This window comes from Sciurus carolinensis (assembly GCF_902686445.1).
Source record: "Sciurus carolinensis chromosome 19 unlocalized genomic scaffold, mSciCar1.2 SUPER_34, whole genome shotgun sequence".
Classification (NCBI taxonomy): Eukaryota; Metazoa; Chordata; class Mammalia; order Rodentia; family Sciuridae; genus Sciurus; species Sciurus carolinensis.
The window spans coordinates 823330-844097 of NW_025920112.1; the positions used below are offsets into that span (position 1 = coordinate 823330).

At 43.1% G+C, this 20768-nt stretch overlaps 2 protein-coding genes across 2 annotated transcripts in view; both read right to left on the minus strand.

Annotated features, from left to right (window-relative positions):
• Nucleotides 1-14402, minus strand: part of LOC124973413 (zinc finger protein 878-like) — an 84866-nt gene extending 70464 nt beyond the window's left edge. The window contains exon 1 of the mRNA XM_047537355.1: nt 14327-14402. The gene's annotated coding sequence lies outside the window, so the exon portion shown is untranslated. The remainder of the gene's footprint in view (nt 1-14326) is intronic.
• LOC124973407 (zinc finger protein 14-like) lies at nt 629-14465 on the minus strand. The gene is made up of 5 exons (XM_047537346.1): nt 14327-14465; nt 11747-11881; nt 4248-4374; nt 3927-3987; nt 629-3386 (listed from the first exon to the last, which is right to left on the minus strand). Exons 2-5 carry the CDS (start codon nt 11774-11776, stop codon nt 704-706), a joined length of 2901 nt encoding a protein of 966 aa, XP_047393302.1. The 5' UTR covers nt 11777-11881; nt 14327-14465; the 3' UTR covers nt 629-703.
• Nucleotides 14466-20768: the final 6303 nt, after the last annotated feature.

The following is a 20768-nucleotide window of genomic DNA, read 5'->3' on the forward strand; positions in this document are numbered from 1 at the left end:
GAGTTCTCCAATGGCCGAACACATATATGCCCGTAATTCCCACCATCTCCAGTCACTCCCTACCACTTCAGTCATCAGTTAATTCCTATAAGGAGATCAATTCACTGATTTGGTTAAGACTCTCAAGACCCAATCATTCCTCATCTGATCCTTGTTGCATTATTTTACACTTAAACTTTTGGGGGACACCTCAATACAAACCGTAACAGAGCTTCTCTCTAGCTCACTTAAGTATTTCAAGGTAAGAGCAAGTATCAAAGGTGTTCCACACTGCTTACATTCCAGGGCTTCTCCCCAGTATGAGTCCACTTATGTATCTGAAGGTAAGAGGAAATAGAGAAGGCTTTCCCAAATTGTTTCCATTCACATGGCTTCTCTCTTGTACAAGTTTGTTTATTTAAGTGAAGGAGTCTGGACTGAGTACAGCTTTAACCACACTGCTTACCTTCACAGATTTTCTCTCCAGTATGAGTTTGTTTATGTATTTTAAGGTAAGAGGAAGCAGTGAAGGCTTTTCCACACTGCTTACATTCTCCAGTGTGAATTTTCCACACTGCTTCTCTCCAGTGTGAATTCAATTATGTATTTGAAGGCTGGATGAAGTAGTGAAGCCTTTTCCACACTGTTTACATTCATAGTGCTTCTCTCCTGTATGAGTTTGTTTATGTCTTTTAAGGTTAGAGGACCTATTGAAGGCTTTCCCTCATTGTTTACATTCATAGGGCTTCTTTCCTGTATGAGTTTTTTCATGTGAGTGAAGGTGACTAGAGGAAGCAAAGGATTTCCTACACTGCTTACATTCATAGGGCTTTTCACCAGTATGAATTCGTTTATGTACCTGAAGGTAAGAGGAAGTAGTGAAGGCTTTCCCACATTGTTTACATTCATAGGGCTTCCTTCCTGTATGAGTTTTTTCATGTGAGTGAAGGTGACTAGAGGAAGCAAAGGATTTCCTACACTGCTTACATTCATAGGGCTTTTCACCAGTATGAATTCGTTTATGTACCTGAAGGTAAGAGGAAGTAGTGAAGGCTTTTCCACATTGTTTACATTCATAGGGTTTCTTTCCTGTGTGAATTCGCTCATGTAAGTGAAGCTGAACGGACTGAGTGAAAGCTTTTCCACATTGTTTACATTCATAGGGCTTTTCTCCTGTATGAGTTCGTTTATGTATTTGAAGGGAAGAGGACCTAGTGAAGGCTTTCCCACATTTTTCACATTCATAGGGCTTCTCTCCAGTATGAATTTGTTTATGTATTTGAAGGGAAAAGGACCTAGTGAAGGCTTTCCCACATTGTTTACATTCATAGGGCTTCTTTCCTGTGGAATGAGTTCTTTCATGTGAGTGAAGGTCACTGGTTGAAGCAAAGCCTTTCCCACATTGTTCGCATTTGTACGGTTTCTCTCCAGTATGAGTTCGTTTGTGCACTTGAAGGTAAACAGAAGCAGTAAAGGCTTTTCCACACTGCTTACATTTATAGGGCTTCTCTCCAGTATGTGAGCGTTCATGTATTTGAAGATAAGAGGAACTACAGAAGTCTTTCCCACATTGTTTACATTCATAGCGCTTCTTTCCTTTATGAGTTCTTTCATGTGAGCGAAGGTGACTGGATGAAGTAAAGGCTTTCCCACAGTCCTTACATTCATAGGGCTTCTCTCCAGTATGAATTCGTTTATGTACTTGAAGGTAAAAGGAAGTAGTAAAGGCTTTTTCACATTGCTTACATTTATAGGGCTTCTCTCCAATATGTGATCGTTCATGTATTTGAAGAGAAGAGGAACTACAGAAGGCTTTTCCACATTGTTTACATTCATAGGGCTTCTTTCCTGTATGAGTTCTTTTATGTGAGTGAAGGTTACTGGATGAAGTAAAGGATTTCCCACAGTCCTTACATTCATAGGGTTTCTCTCCAGTATGAGTTCGATTATGTATTTGAAGGTAAGAGGAAGTAGTGAAGGCTTTTCCACATTGTTTACATTCATAGGGCTTCTTTCCTGTATGAGTTCTTTTATGTGAGTGAAGGTGACTGGATGAAGTAAAGGATTTCCCACAGTCCTTACATTCATAGGGTTTCTCTCCAGTATGAGTTCGTTTATGTATTTGAAGGTAAAAGGACCTAGTGAAGGCTTTTCCACATTGTTTACATTCATAGGGTTTCTTTCCTGTGTGAATTTGCTCATGTGAGTGAAGTCGAATGGACCGAGTGAAAGCTTTTCCACACTGCTTACATTCATAGGGCTTTTCTCCTGTATGAGTTCGTTTATGTATTTGAAGGGAATAGGAAGCAGTGAATGCTTTTCCACATTGTTTACATTCATAGGGCTTCTCTCCAGTATGAATTCGTTTATGTATTTGAAGGTAAAAGGACCTAGTGAAGGCTTTCCCACATTGTTCGCATTTGTACGGTTTCTCTCCAGTATGAGTTCGTTTGTGCACTTGAAGGTAAAAAGAAGCAGTAAAGGCTTTTCCACACTGCTTACATTTATAGGGCTTCTCTCCAGTATGTGAGCGTTCATGTATTTGAAGATAAGAGGAACTACAGAAGGCTTTCCCACATTGTTTACATTCATAGCGCTTCTTTCCTGTATGAGTTCTTTCATGTGAGCGAAGGTGACTGGATGTAGTAAAGGCTTTCCCACAGTCCTTACATTCATAGGGCTTCTCTCCAGTATGAATTCGTTTATGTACTTGAAGGTAAAAGGAAGTAGTAAAGGCTTTTTCACATTGCTTACATTCATAGGGTTTCTCTCCAGTATGTGATCGTTCATGTATTTGAAGAGAAGAGGAACTACAGAAGGCTTTTCCACATTGTTTACATTCATAGGGCTTCTTTCCTGTGTGAGTTCTTTTATGTGAGTGAAGGTTACTGGATGAAGTAAAGGATTTCCCACAGTCCTTACATTCATAGGGTTTCTCTCCAGTATGAGTTCGATTATGTATTTGAAGGTAAGAGGAAGTAGTGAAGGCTTTTCCACATTGTTCACATTGATAGAGCTTCTTTGCTGTATGAGTTTGTTCTTGTAATTGAAGGTTAGCAGAACTAATGAAGGCTTTCCTACATTGTTTCCATCTGTTAGCCATCTCTGCAGTATGAGTTTGTATATGTTTTTGAAAGTAATTTGAACCAGAGAAGACTTTTCCAAGTTCCTTACATTCACATGGATTCTCCCCAGTATGAGATCCTCCATATTCTTGAAAACACCTGGAACTCAACTCTCTTCCCCATGTCAAATATCCATAAGGTCTATTTACAGTGTGCTCTGATGCTTGTCTTTGAATGCTTATGAGAGGAATGATGGATTTGTTGTACTGTTTAAGTTCATATGGCTTCCCTCCACTCTCCTGCTTCTCATATGCTTTGTTTGCAGAGTGAGATATAATGTGCCTGTTAAAGTAAAATTGATAAATGATAATCTGCCCACACATGCTGCTTTCACATGAACTTTCTAGCAGGAATGTCCTTTTCAGACTGGACTTGGAATCTCACTGAACAATTTTCCGAGTAACTTTTTAAATTTTTATGGAGCCTATCATATGACTTCTATTAAAAAAAAAAAAAATACAAGCACAATTTATGCTTGGCCAATTACACTTTTGCATTTATTAAAAGGCATTGGAATTACACTATAACCAAAGTCAAGAAAACTACTGGTTTTCTGTCATGTCTAAACTGTTTGAAAGACAATATCATGATCACATTGCAACAATGTTTCTCCATAGCTACTTACAAAAACATGGTTCCATAAATGCACTTTGTTAGTACTATCAAAAATCAATTATCTTAAAAACATGAAACATGTATCTTAAAGTTTGTATCTGGTGAAAAAAGAAAAACAAAATTCACATCATGTTTGTTTTCATTGGTTGTTTGTAAAATTATATAACAGGCTAAAAGGCACTCTGTTTACTCATAACTATAAATTACCTTACATCTCTCCTGGGATTTGTGTTCTGATCTTCAACGTTATGGACCTCCCATCTGGCTCCTAAAATGTAGACCCGGACAGTAAATATAAATCATCATTGTTTCAGAAAGAATTATGGGATTTATAATTTGGACAACCAAAATGCAACAAAGATGATAAAAGCGGTGGGGGGAAAGAATTCCGGTATTTATGAAGCACAGTGCAATGACATTAGGCCCATTTCATTCCACAGTACTGCTTTTTCACATTCCAAATTCATGAGAGAAAAAAATACTCCCCGCTGCTGTGTATTTGATTTTGTAATGAAACATCATCCTTACCTAGAGAAGCCAGATTTCTAAGGACTTCCTGCATCACATCTCTGTAGAGATTCTTCTGGGAAGGATCCAGCAAAGTCCACTCTTCCTTAGTGAAGTTCACAGCCACATCCTCAAAGGCCACTGAGTTCTAAAATGTCCCACAAAAATGTAGTGAATCCCAGGAGAGAGTGACAACATGAAGGCCATATTCTCAACATGTGAGATGTTCTCATGTTTCCGTGATCTTCAAATATTTAGTCCATGATTTGGACATCAAAACTTGTACTTTTAGTGCTGGGGATAGAGATCAGTTGGTAGAGCATTTGCCTTGCAAGCACAAGGCCCTCGGTTCAATCCCCACAACCACACAAACATACACACACACAAAAAAAACTTGGACTCTGAACCAGAGCAATCAGACAGGTGAAAGAAATTAACAGGATATGAACAAGAAAAGAAGAACTCAAACTATTACTATTTGCTCATGCCATGAGCCTACATTTAGAAGATCAAAAAATTCCACCAGAAAACTTCTAGAACTCACAAATGAATTCAGCAATGCAGCACCATGTAAAAAAATACACAAATCAACTGCATTTCTATACATAAGTGATAAACCCACTGCAAGAGAAATTAGATGAAAAACCACATTCACAATAGCATCAACAATAAGATACTTGGGAATCGATCCAACCAAAGAGGTGAAAGACCTGTACAATGAAAATTACAGAACACTAAAACAATAAATTGAAGAAGACCTTGGGAGAAAAAAGATCTTCAATGTTCTTAGACAGACAAAATCAATACTGGCAAAATGGCCATACTACGAAGCGCTTTACACAGATTAAAGGCAATTCCTACTAAAATGCCAATGACATTTTTCATAGAAAACGAAAAACCAATCATGAAATTCACGTGGAAAAATAAGAGACCCAAGACTCAAGGCAATCCTTAGAAGAATGAAGCAGAACACATCACATTACAAATTATACTACAGAGCGATAGTAACAAAACTGGCATGATACTGGCACCCAAATAGACATATAGAACAAAGGTACAAAATAGAAGGCAAAAAGACAAACCAAAATAAGCACGGTTATCTCATACTACGCAAAGGTGCCAAAAATACACTTTGGAAAAAACATAGCCTATTCTACAAATGGTGCTGAGAAAACTATAAATCTAAAAAAATTGTAAAAACATGAAGTTAACCTCTATCACCATGCCCGAAACTCAACTCAAAAGTGGATCAAAGACTAAGGCACTAAAACAGAGACCTGATGCCTTAAAAAACAAAAAAGCAGGCCCAAATCTTCATCATGTTGGCTTAGGACCTGACTTCCCTAACAAGACCTCTAGAGTACAAGTAAAATTAAGAAATCAATAAATGGGATAAAATCAAACTAAGAAGCTTCTTCTCAGCAAAGAAAACAATCAATGACAAGGGAGAGGCTACAGAATGGGAGAAAATCTTTACCACATGACCTTCAGATAGAGCACACATCTCCAGAATATACAAAGAATTCAAAAAACTTTAAAAAAAAAAAAAAAGGCAAATAATCCAATCAATAAAAGGGCTAAGGAACTGAGCAGACACTTCACAGAAGATATACATTTGAACAACAAATATATGAAAAAATGTTCATCTCTTGCAATTAGAGAAATGCAAATAAAAACTACTGTAAGATTTCATCTCACTCCAGTCAGAATGGCAATAATCCAGAATACAAGTTACAAGAAGTGTTGAGGAGGATGTGGGGTAAAAGGTAAACTCATACATTGTTGTTGAAACTGCAGATTAGTGCAACCACTTTGGAAAGTTGTACGGAGATCTCTTGGAAAACTTGGAATGCAGCCACCATTTGACCCAGCTATGCCACTCCTTGGTTTATACCCAAAGGACTTACAATCAGCATACTACAGTGATGCAGCCACATCAATGTTTACAGCAGCTCAATTCACAAGAGCTAAACTATGGAACCAACGCAGATGCCCTTCAACAGATGAAGGAATAAAGAAAATATGGTACATACACACAATGGAATATTTCTTAGTCTTAAAAAAGAATGAAGTTATGGCACTTGCAGGTAAACTAGAGAATACCATGCTAAGTGAAAAAACTAACCATGCTAACCCAAAAAACTAAAGGCCGAATGTTTTCTCTGATAATGGGATGCTGACTCATAGTAGGGGGTGGGTAGGGGAGAATAAAGGAAATTTGGATTATACAGAGGGAAGTGAGCGGAGAGGTTGGGTGCTAGGGATGGGAAGGAAGGAATGACATAGACATACAAATGTATGAAAATTTTAAAAAGATTTCCTGGTTTAAAGTTGCTGTAGTTACCATGATGTATCTCTTGAGGAAACGAGAAAGAATAGTACATGAGATTTTCCTATATCATTTGCACAATTATGTGTAAATCTGTAATTATTTCGAAATAAAATTTATTTTCTTTCTTTTTCTTTTTTTTTTTTTTTTTGCAGTACTGGGGCTCAAACCCAGGGCCTCATGCTTGCAAGGCAAGCACTCTACCGACTGAGCTATCTCCCCAGCCCTCAAAGTAAAATTTAAAAAAAAAAGAAAGAGAAAAAAAAGCTTGTTTTCTTTGCTGCACTCACTTCTTAAAACAGAGGCATAAGATTGGAACTATGGAGAAAAGCATCAGAAGATTAAAAACACTGTTCCCACTGTTCAGTCCAGGAAGTAAGGAGTGCTCCCGGGTTACCGTTATTGTCTTTGTAGGGTGAATATCTAATACGTGGAAAGAAAGAAAAAGAAAAAGAAAAAGAACCCACTGAGTAAAGAGTCTAAGAGGTTGCCTAGTAAAAATTTCCAATGAAATTGGAAAATGGTTGTGGTCACAACATAGTAACTGGGGATTGAGTTCAATCCTGTGTGACTACATCAAGAGAACAAGTAGAATTGGTATGCCTCACTCCGGATCAAATTCAACCAAGTAGTACACTAAGTTGGAACCATCAAGAAACAATTTGATGATATCTTCCAATTACTATCAACATACAATGGGATATGTGGCAAATACCCTTTCTGACAATTAACAAACAGAATTACAGTCATCAACAAAAAATACTTGTCCAAGTCCAATAAAAATTAAGAAATGTATAACACCTATCATATTCTAGACAGCAGACTGTTGACTTATCCAATATACACTCGTGTACCACAGAACAATGTTTTGCTCAAAACACTTTTGATTAACAATGGGCTACACATACACAGTTATCCATTGTAAAGGAATTACTGTGCTGATAGGGATGGTAAAATAGACAAACCTAATACATGACCACTTTGGTATTTTGCAAAGTAAATGCTGTGCAGGGCTATAGTGTAGGAAGCACTGAAGACAGACAGCCTAGGTATATAATATGCTATTCCTTCTAGGACTGGCTAAATACACTATGGTGTTTGTGTGATGGGGAGGAAGCCTAAAAATGCATGTCCAGAGGGCTTAAGTGACCGAGACTATAAATAAAGAACTTTTATATTATCTTACTGGACACAGCATAGTATTACCACGGAGATGAACAAAGAGATACAAGAAAAATTTTAGAGGCTTGAAATATATATGGAAAATTGAATAATGACACAAAAGGTATTGTAGATAAATAGAGACATTTATATGCAAATGTCATATATATATATTTTATCTTTATATAAAAGATGAGTCATGACAAACAGGTATCTAATTGAAAAAATGCATCATTTCCCTCAATTCCAGGGAAAACATTAATTCATTATAGTTTCTCATGTGAAATACAAAACTAAAACAGTTTCAGAAGTTTGCAGGGAATTTTTTTTCTGGAGGAATAGGAAAGCATTTTGACGTAACAATAGTAAGCAATAATAAAGAATAACAAATTCAAATATATTAAAATTAGGGGAAAAAAAGATGAAAACGAGTGGAGGAGAAGCCTGCAATACATGGGACATCAGAGAGACAGGGCAAAGGGTGAGATGAATAAACATACAACTAATATCGAAAATAGCCAGAACATGGACAGAGGCTGACAGCTGCACTAACACGTTTAGAAACTATCAGCCAAGTCTTGTCTTTTTTTTTTTTTTTTTTTTTTTTTTTTTTGCGGTGCTGGGGATCGAACCCAGGATCTTAGGCTTGCAAGGCAAGCACTCTACCAACTGAGCTATCTCCCCAGCCCTCAGCCAGCTCTTCAAAAACAAAATTACAAAATTCTTCTGAAAGAAATGATACATGCAAAGATAACTGGTATTTGTGAGCATAAGGAATTATCCAAATTAACCATGGTCAGTTCAATCACTTTCCAATTGTGAAAGTGGGGAGGGTCCCAGGGATTGAACTCAGGGGCACTCCGTCACTGAGTCACATCCCTAGCCCTATTTTGTATTTTATTTAGAGACAGGGTCTCACTGAGAGGCTTGGAGCCTCACTTTTGCCAATGTTGCCTTTGAACTCTGGATCCTCAGCCTCAGCATCCTGAGACACTGGGATTATAGGTATGTGCCACCATGCTCACAACCAATGACATTTCTCCACAAAAATAAGAAGTATCATTCTAATGTTCACATGGAATCACAAGGACTCAAAAATGGAAGGAAAAAAACAATGTGAAAAGCATCACATTTCCTGATTTCAAAACCTGCTCAACATACAGTAACAGAGACAGTGTAGCTCTGGTTAAAGGCAGACACGTACAGCAGTGGAGGAGAATGGGGGCCCAGGACAAGGCTGACCCAGAGAAGGAAAGGATGTGCCACAAGGGGCCAGGGTCACTCCAGGGGAACCAGACCTCTGGGGAATGAATGGCTAGCAAACTTGCTGTTCATATCAACACCTGAAGTCAGAGCCTCACCTCACAGCACACGTGCACAGGAAATCCATGGGGACCAAAGTCCTGAAGTAAGATGTAAACCTCACTGTTAGGGTGACTGGATGGGGGCAGGGCATCAAGCAGCCTGCACATGCCCGAGGGAGCAACCAATCAGAAGCTGACAAATGACCACAGCCAATCCCAGGAGGACAAGGAGTCCTTGAGCTTCCCCTCCCCCAACCTGGGTTATAAAAACCCAGCCTCATTGGGGCATGTGCACCTTCTCAGGTCCAGCACCTGGTGGACCATGAGGCCAAGAGCCGTCCTGAAATATTTTGATGCACATCTGGCCTGTCTGTTCTCCAGTTACCATTGACTGATCAGGTTACCCCTGTCTGTTCCTACACTCAACAATTCTTAGGACAAAATGCAGACACAAGTCTCACAAGACGGACTTGGGAATGGTTTGGAGTATGATACCATCTTCAAGATTAAGGAGAATAAACAAACATGATTATACCAAAAACCGTTTTCAGTCCTGTTCTGCAGCAATGAGTCTGGAAGTGAAGGACACCAGCTAAGTGAAATAAGCCAGGCACAGAGACACCATGTGCTCTCACTCACATGGGAGCTGCAAGCTGACTTCACAGTAAGTACAGAGTAGTAACCAGAGGTGAGGAAGACAGGGGAGGGAGAAGATGGGATGGGGAGGAGGCTGGACATCAGGGACCAGAATGCACTCAGCAGGAGCCAGCAGGACTGCCCTCCAGCACAGCAGGGGGACCACAGTGCACTGCATGTCACTGTACTATTCATAATGAAGCTGGGGGAGCAGAGCACAGACACCAGGAAAGGACAAACGTTAGGAGATGGAATGGCAGATGTCCTGATCTGATCAGACGCACTGGGACAGGTGTGCAGCTAGCTCACTGTACCTCATCAGTATGTGAATTTAACAGTGAATCAACACCAAAGAGTGAAAACTTTGTCCTTCGTGGGACACCATCAGCAGAGTGCATGGAACCCCAGAGAACTGTAGAAAATACCAGGCCGTCAGGTTTCTAGAGAGGTGGTGATACCTGGAAAGAAGATCTTCATAGTCCAAAGCAACCTACATTGTCATGAATTCTTGGACTCCAAATTTACCTACCACGTATTTTGTGGAAATGTACCACTTCTATGCACCAACAATGACAGATTTATTTTTCTCTTTTCACTAGGAGCATTGTTCAAGCGAGCACACAAAAATTCATTTGAAATCAATTTTTTAAAAACATGAGGTTTCAGAAATATTCTACACATGCTCAGATGAATCAGAAAGATGAGAACTCAAATCAAATGGAAAAAAAAGGCAAATGAGGTACTTTTCTGAAATCTACTTCTTTTTACGCTTTTAGAATATTTTACTTTGCTCATGTGTGAATAAATATACTTCACATTTGAGAAAACCTGGTCTCAAATAAATAAGCAGCACATTTCAGATGAGAAACACAAAGGACTGGTGCTGAGGGAGCACAGACATGTCAGGATCCAGGGCCAGGGAAGGCCACTGCCAGCTGGGCCTCCTCCCACCTGGTCCTGCTCACTGAAATACTCCATGGCCGCCCTCCCAGGAGACCTGCACCAGGACTCCATCTGTGAGGCTTTTCAGGTTTGCACAGCACTGCACGGGCTGGGTGGCTCTCATGCTCTGGAGAGTTCTTGCTCCTTGACAACATGAGAGATGCAAGGGGCAGGAATCAATGCTGACCTGGCCCCTCAGCACCAGCATCCACAGGCTGCTGCCCACCTTTCTCCATGAAGGGGAACAGGGCTCAGGGGAGACCATGTCCCAAGGAGGCAGCTGTCTAGATGAGGCCTGTTCCAGGAGGTTCCTCAGCACCAGGGCCTCCAGCTGTTTCCCTGGCAGGCTGCACCCCAAACCTCAGGCTGTCCTCCACAAGGAACTAACCCAGGGCCTGAAATTGCCTGCACCCTGCAGGACAAAGAGTAGCCTTGGGCAGCTTGTGGCAGCCCCAGGGAAGGACAGTGCCTGAGGACACAGGATCCTGTGGGGTGTGCAATAGACACCTGTGCACAAGTTGTTCTGATGAGGTGTCTGTGCCTGGGGAAGGTAAAGGAAGAGAAGCACAAAGAGCAGTAACAGTAGAGTTCCAGGTGACTGCTCTCTGCTTTCCCATCATGGCAAATTCATGAACAAACAATCAATCTTTGATGCTCTGCCCAGTTGAATGTGGTGTGAGACTAATGCTGGGAGCCGAAGAGGAAGTCAGAATCTAGAAATGTGAACAGCTGAAATTTTAAGGATCAACTGACATCCTAGCAGGGCTAGGTGAGGAAGCAAGGTGACTCCTGGGAGGAGGAGGGACAGGGACCCCTCAGTCAGCATCCTCCACCCAGGAGCTCACACCTCAGTCAGGAGACCCTGAGGCCCTCTGCCTTCACTGCACACTCAGAGCCTCGGGCAGGGGTCCAGCTGTGCACAGAGGGCTCTGCCAAAGTGGCTGCAGACCAGGCACCACACTGGGAACCACCCTGGACCAGCCCACACCAAGGCCTGAAGGCAGCAGGGCTGAGCTGGAGCAGCATCTGACTCAGTTCTGGATGGGCCAACTCCGGAGCTGACAGAGGGAGGCCAGAGTCTAGCCACCCCTGGCTCCCACCAGTCCTAACCAGCCCACCTCCCCCAGGAGTCTTGCCCTACCACTCACCATTTCCTGCTTTCTGGGGAGTCCAGACATCCTTCCTGGGGATCTCACAGCACCTGCAGCTCACAGGGACAGTCTCAGCCAGAGCCCCGGGGGCCTCACACAGCAGAGGACACAGTCCTGGAGATGGATTCTGAGCTGCACAGGGTGAGAGATCAAGGCCTGTGACTGTGGAAGGCCACCCCCTCCCACCAGCTGTCTGCTGACTGGCTAGGGCTGCACAAGACCCCTCTCACCCCAGCTGACACATGCACACTGTGGGGCCATGAGTGACAGGGGATGGATCAGACTCCTGGATAAGTGAGGGCAGAAGGACAGGTTCTTGGCAAAAGCCCTTTTGATCAGAACTTCCTCCCTCCAAGGGGACCTGCTCCATCAGGGGAACATTTCCAGTCAGGCAGTTAAGACCTTTCTCAAGTAGGCCCTGTCGTCTTCTCCTCTCAGGAGCCTCTTCCTGCATCTTCTGCCTGAGCACAGAGTCATAAGCAAGTGTGAGGAATTACACACTCAGGGTCCAAGGCAGCAGATCCCGACCTCAGAGAAGGTGGGATCCAGGTCAGGCCAGACTGGAGAGGAGGGACACAGGCAGCTTTCACTTGGGAAGAGCCTGGGGCTGCATGGCCAAGGCCTCCTCACACTGTAACTCTCTCAACTCACTTCCAAGAAAATGAAAAGACAACAAGGGAACACCATTATTAAATGCACGAAAAACTAACTGAATGGCATTAAAGGAGATTTAAAAAGAACGCAAAGCAAACACTTGAAGTAGCTCAGGAAAGGAGACTGCTTCACCCCCAGTTCATAGGAAAACACATTCACAGTTGGGGGTTAGACACTGACTGATGAAAGGCAGCCCCAGGAAGGCTGAGTCCCCAGTGGCCAGGAGGGAACATCCAAGGATTTACCTCTGGGAGTTCAGCATGTCCTCCGTTCTATAGGTTTTCTTATGTAAGAAGATAAAGTCCAAAGGAAGAGACTGAAAAACCCAAGTTTACTCCATCAAACTGCAACAGGGTGCAGAGAAAGCTTCCCTATTCAGGGGAAATGTATTCAGTCCCACAAAAGAAATGAATTCACATGTAGGTATGCTGAAAAAGAAATAACCTCATAAATGAATTAAACATGAGAAAAAGAGTGAACTCCTTTTCAATAAACAACTGCACAGAAAACTGCTCATGCAAATGGTATTTAGTGAAAAGCATCCTGTAGCCACATGGAAGTAAAGAAGATAGAATAGACGTGTGTAGGGGATGAACACACAAGGATGAACAGGCAGAGCTCATCCACACACTGCACTGGAATTTGCCAGTAATCTGAATTCATTCAAAATCTATAACCTGACAAAGATCTGCCAATGTGAAAACACTCATGAAGTGTGGGCACTTGGGGAAGAACTAAAAAAAAAAAAAAAAAAATGAAATTGTCCAGAACATAAAAAACCAGAAGACTGTCAGGTTCCTGAAGCAGGAACAGGTGGGAGAACTGGAGACCCACAGCCTGAGACAGCAAACCCAGTCTAAGGTACTGAGGCCCAGGAACCACCAAACAGGTCACAGCACCACAGTGACAGAGGACTAATGCAGCACTAAGTTAGTGAAAACTCAATAAGACAGAAGTAAGGAACATTCTGCCTCCTCACAGATGGTGAAAGACACGGAATGAAAGAAAGAAGTGGCACTGTGCTCACCTGCAGGCACAGGTAGGGCAGAGCAGGGAGAGAGGGCGGCCTGCCCAGGGCCCATTCCCCTCTATTTGGACGGGACGTGCACAGGTGTTCAGATTCTCACTAAAGTGAGCACTGAAACTATTTCAGGAACTCCCTCCTCTTCACATCTCACTACTCTGTCCACATAAACGTCAACCAAGAACACAAAAATCTTACATTCAGTCAAGGAATGAAATACATGCTTGGGGACAAACTGGAACTGAATGGCAGCAGATCTGATGGAGGACACAGGACCCAGCTCAGAGAAGCAGCCTGTCACCGCTGTTCACCAGGAACCCCCGCTTGGTGGCTGAGCACACTCCCAACCTTGGGGACCACTCTCAGTGCACGCAGCCCAGGTGGCTCCTGCTAGGCAAGGAGGGGACCTCAGCAGCTGGGCGTTGGTTCTGGAAGGTCACTTGCTCTCCTCTCCCCAGAGTGGAGGGTTCCTTCCTGCAGGACCTCAGTTCTCACTAGCACCCAGCACCCGCCAGCAGGCACAGGAAGGTCCTCGCCTGTGAGGCCACGCTGAGCAGCCCAGGCCGGGGACCCGAGCCCAGCCCACCCCGCGGGACCAGGAGACAGGCCCCAGGGCCACCCTCCAGCGGGGACTCCGCTGCCTTAGGCAGCCGCCCTCGGGGACCCGCGACCAGCCCACTCCCGGGACCAGGGGACAGGTCCCAGGGCCACCCTCCAGCGGGGACTCCGCCGCCCTAGGCAGCCGCCCTCGGGGACCCCGTCCAGCCCACCCCACCCCCGGGACCAGGGGACAGGCCCCAGGGCCACCGCAGCCGGACTCGGCCACGCTCCGCAGCTCACACGCCGGGTCCCCACGGCAGGTGCTGGCCCGGTCCCCCCAACCCCGGCCGCACACGCACCTTGCTTCCTCCGGGGTGACCCGCCGTCCTCCCGAGGGACCTCCGGGGCTCGCGGGGCGCACAGGCTGCGCAGAGTCAGCGGAGACGCCCGAGCACAGGACGCCCGACCGGTAGGAAGGAGCTGAGCGCTGAGCAAGGAAAGCGCGCGAGACCGCGGAAGCCCGCCCCGCCTCTCTGTCCGCAACTGATTGGACAGCTCCGCCCCAGCGCCCTGACGGACGCCTCCAGGCACCGCCCCAGCCCCGAGCGACAGCTAATGCCACCCAATCCCTGGCTGAAGTCGGCAGAGCGACAGGCGCTTGCCCCGCCCTCTGCTGCAGGGCTCCCTGCCCACTGGGACCTGACTCTGGCGGGAAGGGTTTGTATTTCTCCTGGTGTAGAAAGCGGTGTCTGAATGGGAGCCACAGACGCCAGCGCCGCGTGGAAACAAACGTGCTGTTCAGATCCGAAGCAATATGAGAATACATTAAAATTTCAGATTGCATGACCTGCTGACCTGTGTTCTTTTGAGTGGAGGGCCTGAGTTTTGAAAAGCATAATCGCAATGAAATGTGCATCTTTTAAGTAGCTTTAAATTTCCTGAAAGTAACTTAAGAAGTATTTAAACAACAGGTAAAATACCTCAGGTACACTTCAGTGGTAAAATATTATCTACCAAAAGCAAGGCCCTGCATTCCATCCCCAGCAAAAACCAATGATTAAAAAAACCAAAAAGAAACTCACAGGTGAAATTGGATGTGATTCCCTTAATGCAATGTATGTAAAATACCATTGTTTTACTACGCAATCAGCCCAATGAGGTATTACTATAATAAAGTACTCGTCCTTTGGTACTACTTCTTCAAAATTTTACTGTATTACAATCTTTCTGTAGAGCAGTGCTGACCAGGCACACTCCATGTGCTCAGGAGCCCAACTTACTCCTTGTGGCTCTCACTTGACTCGTGCATCTTTTTTGTGACCCACCTGTCCGCATATCTATCAACAGAAATTAGTGAAACACCCAACCTGTTTTATGCTCCAATAAAGAAACATCCTTTCTGAAGAATATGTAGAATAAGTTTAAATACATTTCACCCTATCCTCAGTCCCACCCCCACTTATCTGGGCAAATTGAAGTTATTTTCATTTAAAGGCCCAGATTCAGAGTGAAGGAACACAAAAGAAACTGGCACCTGACCCCCCACCATAATGGTCAGCTGACCCCAATACAGTAAGCTCCTGGGAAATTCCCTACTCACATTGCTAAGCCACTCTAATGGATCTAATGGACCCCAAAACAATGAGTGTCAGGAATTACCCTCCAGTCCCACCCTAGATGAAGCCTATATAAGCAAGACACTGCCTTTTCATTCCCTGAAAAGTAGCCACAACAGAGATTCAACCTATGGATTCCACCACTGTCTACTGAATAAACAAAAGCTTGCTGATCAGAGGTCTGCTCACACTGCCTGCCTTCATCATGTGTGCATCATTTGTGCTATTATCTTCCCTGCCAGTAGTTCTCCTGCTCTCCAAGGAACACAGAATCAGAGCCCCAGGAGAGAACTGGAGCTGCATGCAAAATATCTCCAAAGGTTGACCACAGCTTCCCAGCTGCTCCTTGGTGGTGGCCCAACCCCTCCCAGAGGTCACGCAGCAAAGGAAAAAAAAAAAAGAGAGGGAAACCCGAAGTCTTCAGCTGTGTCCCCAGTTGACCTCCATGGTTTAGATGTGCAGGGAGTAGATTAAAAGAATACTTTCTCTGTTGTTTGATCTTGACTCTAATCTTCAGGCAGTGGCTGATTCCTCTTCCCATGTGTGCAGTACACGTGACTATCAATCACATGTATAGATCTTCTCATGCATGTCTCTATGACTCAACACCTTCTAATAGGACATGCATCCTTAAACAGGGGAAGATGAAATCAGGGCTTCCTGTTGTTGACCAGGTAACTCCTAGAGACCATGTTGAATCTTGGCCTCCCATCTGCACTGGGTCCATGTGTCAGGTAGCTATGACTGCAGAACAAATCACTCCACAACTTACCAGTTCATGATTGGGCTGGTCAGCAATCTGGGCATAGTGGGGTCCACTCAGGCAAGTGTCCTACATGTAGACCAGGCAGCTCTGCTTTTGGGGGACAACTGGCTATAGATTGGGGCACCTGGGTTCTCCTCCCCATGGTATCTCCTACTCCATCAGCAAACATAGTCTTGCCTCTCATGGAGATGGAGGTTCTGGTAAGACGACAAGAAGCACTCAAGACCTTTTGATCCAAGATGCAGAAGGAGACACTGTCACATTCATTGTGTTCTCTTGGATGCAGTAAGGAAGGAAAATGAATCTTAACAGCATTGAGTATTGTACTTGAATATTAGCTACCTTTCCATTTACTTACATCTTCTTGGATTACATTCAACTTTCTGTCTTGCCTCTCTGGTGGACAGGACTTAAACTTCTGTTGTAAAATTCATTTCTATGTATTCTCTCCTACACTTTGGAGTAGAACTGCTTTCATTTTCATTTTGAGATTGTTCGTTTTCAGGGTGAAAATCTTTTGTTTCTGTGTGTGTTTGTCTTGTCATCTGTACTTTGCTGAGCTAAATGTGTCTAGTGTTGTGTGTGCTTATGTGGGTTTGAATTCCTTAGAAATTTTTACACATGCTTCCAATACAATCTCATTAGTTTCTCTTTGTTGTTCAATATGCAAACATCCACTTAGATACTGATTACAAATAGTAAACTCAGACAACCTGGTCTTATCAATCCCTGAGATATAAAGCACCCAGGTTTTACCTTCCATCATGCTGTCATCTGAAGTTTTCCATAGATGCCTTTCAGCATGTCTTAGAAGCCCTCCTGTAATTCAGGGGTGTTAAAGGTTTTATCATTGAGGAGCATTGGATTTAGCTAAGCTTAATCTGTGTCAAATTCACTTTCATATTTTGTGACATTATGATAATGTGTTATATTGCTTTTGTTCTCTAAATCATATTTGTGCTCATGAGACAATTTTGCTTAGTTTCCAGTAATTGTTATACCTTGCCACATTCAACCTGTCTTTGTGTTTGAAGGTACGTGTCTACACTTATAAGAGATAAAGGCTGATGGTTTTCTTTAAGAGAGGTTATTGCCTGTTATCCGGGTAACAGTTTATGCATAGGATACACAGGTAAGTTTTCTCTTCCATTTAAAAGATAACCTTTACTCAGTGTCACATTGTTGTTTGGGATTTACAATATCATGAAATACAATGCCATCACATTATAATATTGCTAACTCAATCTTATTAACCATGCATTACTTCACATGCTTATTTTTGTGGTGAGAACACTGAAGTCTACTCTCTGGGTGATTTTCAATAAAAATTGCATCCTTATCACCTGTCATCACCACATTTTACAAAGGATCTTTTGCATTTCCCCCAACTAAATGAAATTTTTTGCACTTTGAACAACATCTCCCTAAACTCCACCCCAACCTGTGATAATAACTATTTTACCATCTGCTCTGTTTTGGAGTTCACCTTGAAGCACTTGTACTAATTTTGTTCCAATTATGGTAAAATTCACTGGGGGCTGGGCATTTATGAGAACATTTTAAATGAATGTCTTTGTGACAGTTCCTTGCACACGGTCTGTTTCTTTGCATATAGACTTGTTAATATATTCTACATTCTCTTGTGTCTAATTTCATCCCTTGCCCATCTAGTGATGTATTTATGAGCTGTATTCCACTTTTCTATACCTCTGTGTGTCGCGTCCCCTCTGCCCGCAGAGAGAGACACGGCAAACGTCTGAAGCTTTGGAAGTTTATTGTGCACAGTTTCTTTCCTACGCTTCTCTTACCCCTAGCTTCTGCGCACTCTCAGCTTCCCTTTTCCCAGCTCCTTCCACTCCCGCGTACTCCCTTCTTCCAGCTCCGCTCCAACTGCTGCTGCTGCGGCCGCCGTCGCCGTCGCCGTCGCCGTCGCCGCCGCCGGTTCTTCCGCTTCTTCCGTCCCTTCCTCAGCTTCTGCCCCTACTCTCCCACCCACCAGGCTTATATACACTTCAGTCAATCAGGGGAGAGTACACGAGATAAACGCGGACAGCTGCAGGCGCAGGATGGGTACACGAGGGGGCATGCTCTAGTCACATCGTTAACTAGCCAATCATTGGAATTCGCTGGTTGTTTACTGTATAGCTGGCCGCTTTTGGCTCAGCGTCAGGCGCCATCTTGACCATGTCTAAGGCCGGGGGCTCTAGGAACCCCGACATCTGTGGCAGTTGAGAAAGGACAATGTGGTTCAAAGAGGGTTTGGGTAGTCCATGCCTGATGTCTCAGGGTCTTCTGTGGTGGAATGGAGAAGATCATCTCCTGTACTTGATACTCATTTTTATTGTGTGAGTTAAATGAGGTGTAGAATACAAATTAGGGTTTTGAGTGTCAATTCTTGCTGGTCAGGAATGCTGAGCACCTGTTAGCCATTTTATGTCTTCTTCTGAAAATATCTGTTCAGGTCCTGGCCCATGTCAAATGAGGTTAATAGATATTTTCTTTTTTCTACTGACTTGCATGTGTTCCATGTACATGTAGAAACAGTACCATAATGAGATATGTGGTTAATAAATATTTGGGTTTTTTTTCACCAGCTTATTCCTTTGTTGTGCAGAATGATTTAATGTATACACTCACTTGTTTTGTTTTTATTCCCTTTGTTCTTGGTGTCCTATCCAAACACATAATGGTTAAGACCCACACCAAAAGCTATTCTACTATTTTTTTTCCTAGTTTCATGTTAAATCACAGGGAATAGTACCCCTTAAGATGTTCATTACAAAAATGTGTTATCAAAGTTTGGCCAGAATATGGAGAGAAGGGATCACACGTAAAATGGTGGTGGAGATGACATTTGGTACAGGCATCATGGAGAAGACTGTGCAGGTTCCTCAGAGGAAAGAAAGATAGAGGTAATTATGACTCTACAGCCCGAACTCCAGCTGTGCACACACAGGACATGAGATCAGCACTTATGGGCCCATCTGCATTCCAATATTCATTTCCACTTCAGTACCAGTAGCAAATACATAGAAACAAGCTAAATGTACAATGAAGGAAGACTGGATTAAAGAAAGGCAGTGTGTCTGTGTGAATTTTAGAAAGAAGATGCTTTGTCACTGTGTGCATTGAACTAAAAAATGATTCTAAATGAAAAAAGGAAGACAAAAAGGAAAATAATCACATAAACTCTGTTACATACTGAGTCTAATTCACAAGACAAATATGAAGAGAAAAAGGGAAGCTTGTTTTAGGCTGGGTAGACTGAGAGGTACTGAGCAGCCGTGGGAGGGAGTGCCAGGGGAGTAGGTCAGCTACGGCCCTCTCACGTTTGTATAAAAGCATCCTGTTGTGCCAGGATAGACATAATTTTATTTGATGCTGAAAAAAATGAAACAAAAATGAAAAAACAACTTCTCATTTTTAAAGATATTTGAACCACATTTAAGAAACAAGGTAATGTCCGGGGGACTGAAAAGTTTGCATGTGCCAAAATTTGCTTTCAATAGTCAAATTTGACTAGGTCAGACTTCAAAATTTCTTGTGCCTTAATAAATTAAAAGACAGATGGTAACCTGTCAAGAAAATGTACAAGTCAGGCAAGGTGGCAGACACCTCCAACCCCAGCAGCTGGAGAGGCTAAGGCAGGAGGATCACAAGTTCAAAGCATCCTTAGACAGCCAAGTAACACACTAAATAAAATATTTCAAAAGGACTGGGTATGTACCTCAGTGGTCAAGGACCCCTGGAGTCAATCCCCAGTACAAAAAAAAAAAAAAAAAAAAAAAGAAAGAAAGAAAAAAAGAAAAGAAAAGCAAAAGAGAGAGAGAATGTGCAAGAACTGCGAAGAACTGTCGAGAGGATCAAAGCACCAATGTGGAATCTCCCCCCTGCTGTGGTTTGGATAGGTTTGGGTGCTGAATAAGCCTTCAGCTACTGAAATTTAATTTCCATGGTGAAGTATTAAGAGGGTGGAAATTCCTTAAGGCTCTGGGGCTTAGGGGTGGAAACGAAGGAAATAATTAGGGCTCTATAAGGTGATTACAGTGGAGCAGCCATGATTGTTTCATGGTGGCCTGTATGAATAGGCAGAGAGAGACAACACACACACACACACTCACACTCCCCGTTTGTGGTCATATTTGTGTGCTGTGAGCAAGAAGGGCATCACCAGGTGCAAGTTCTCAAATCTCTGCAACTCAGAGCTACATGAGTCATTTTCTTCTTAAAGTCAACTTGCTTCAGATACTTTGTTTCAGTGATGAGAAGCGGACTAATTAGGAACTTGGCAATGACAGTGAGATCATTACTATTGATACTCTGAAAATGTTTACACATCTTTGGAACTTGTGACTGGGCAGGAAGGAAAAGCTAGAACAACCACAGAATAGCTGAAAATAGCCATTATGGGTTGTTCCG

Excerpts from the sequence above, each read along its gene's own strand:
- LOC124973407 (XM_047537346.1), bottom strand. The coding sequence starts at position 11,776 with ATGTCTGGACTCCCCAGAAAGCAGGAAATG. Across the intron at positions 3,988-4,247 it reads TAGAAATCTGGCTTCTCTAG|GAGCCAGATGGGAGGTCCAT; the intron begins GTAAGGATGATG and ends TCTACATTTTAG. Across the intron at positions 3,387-3,926 it reads AATCCCAGGAGAGATGTAAG|GCACATTATATCTCACTCTG; the intron begins GTAATTTATAGT and ends TTACTTTAACAG.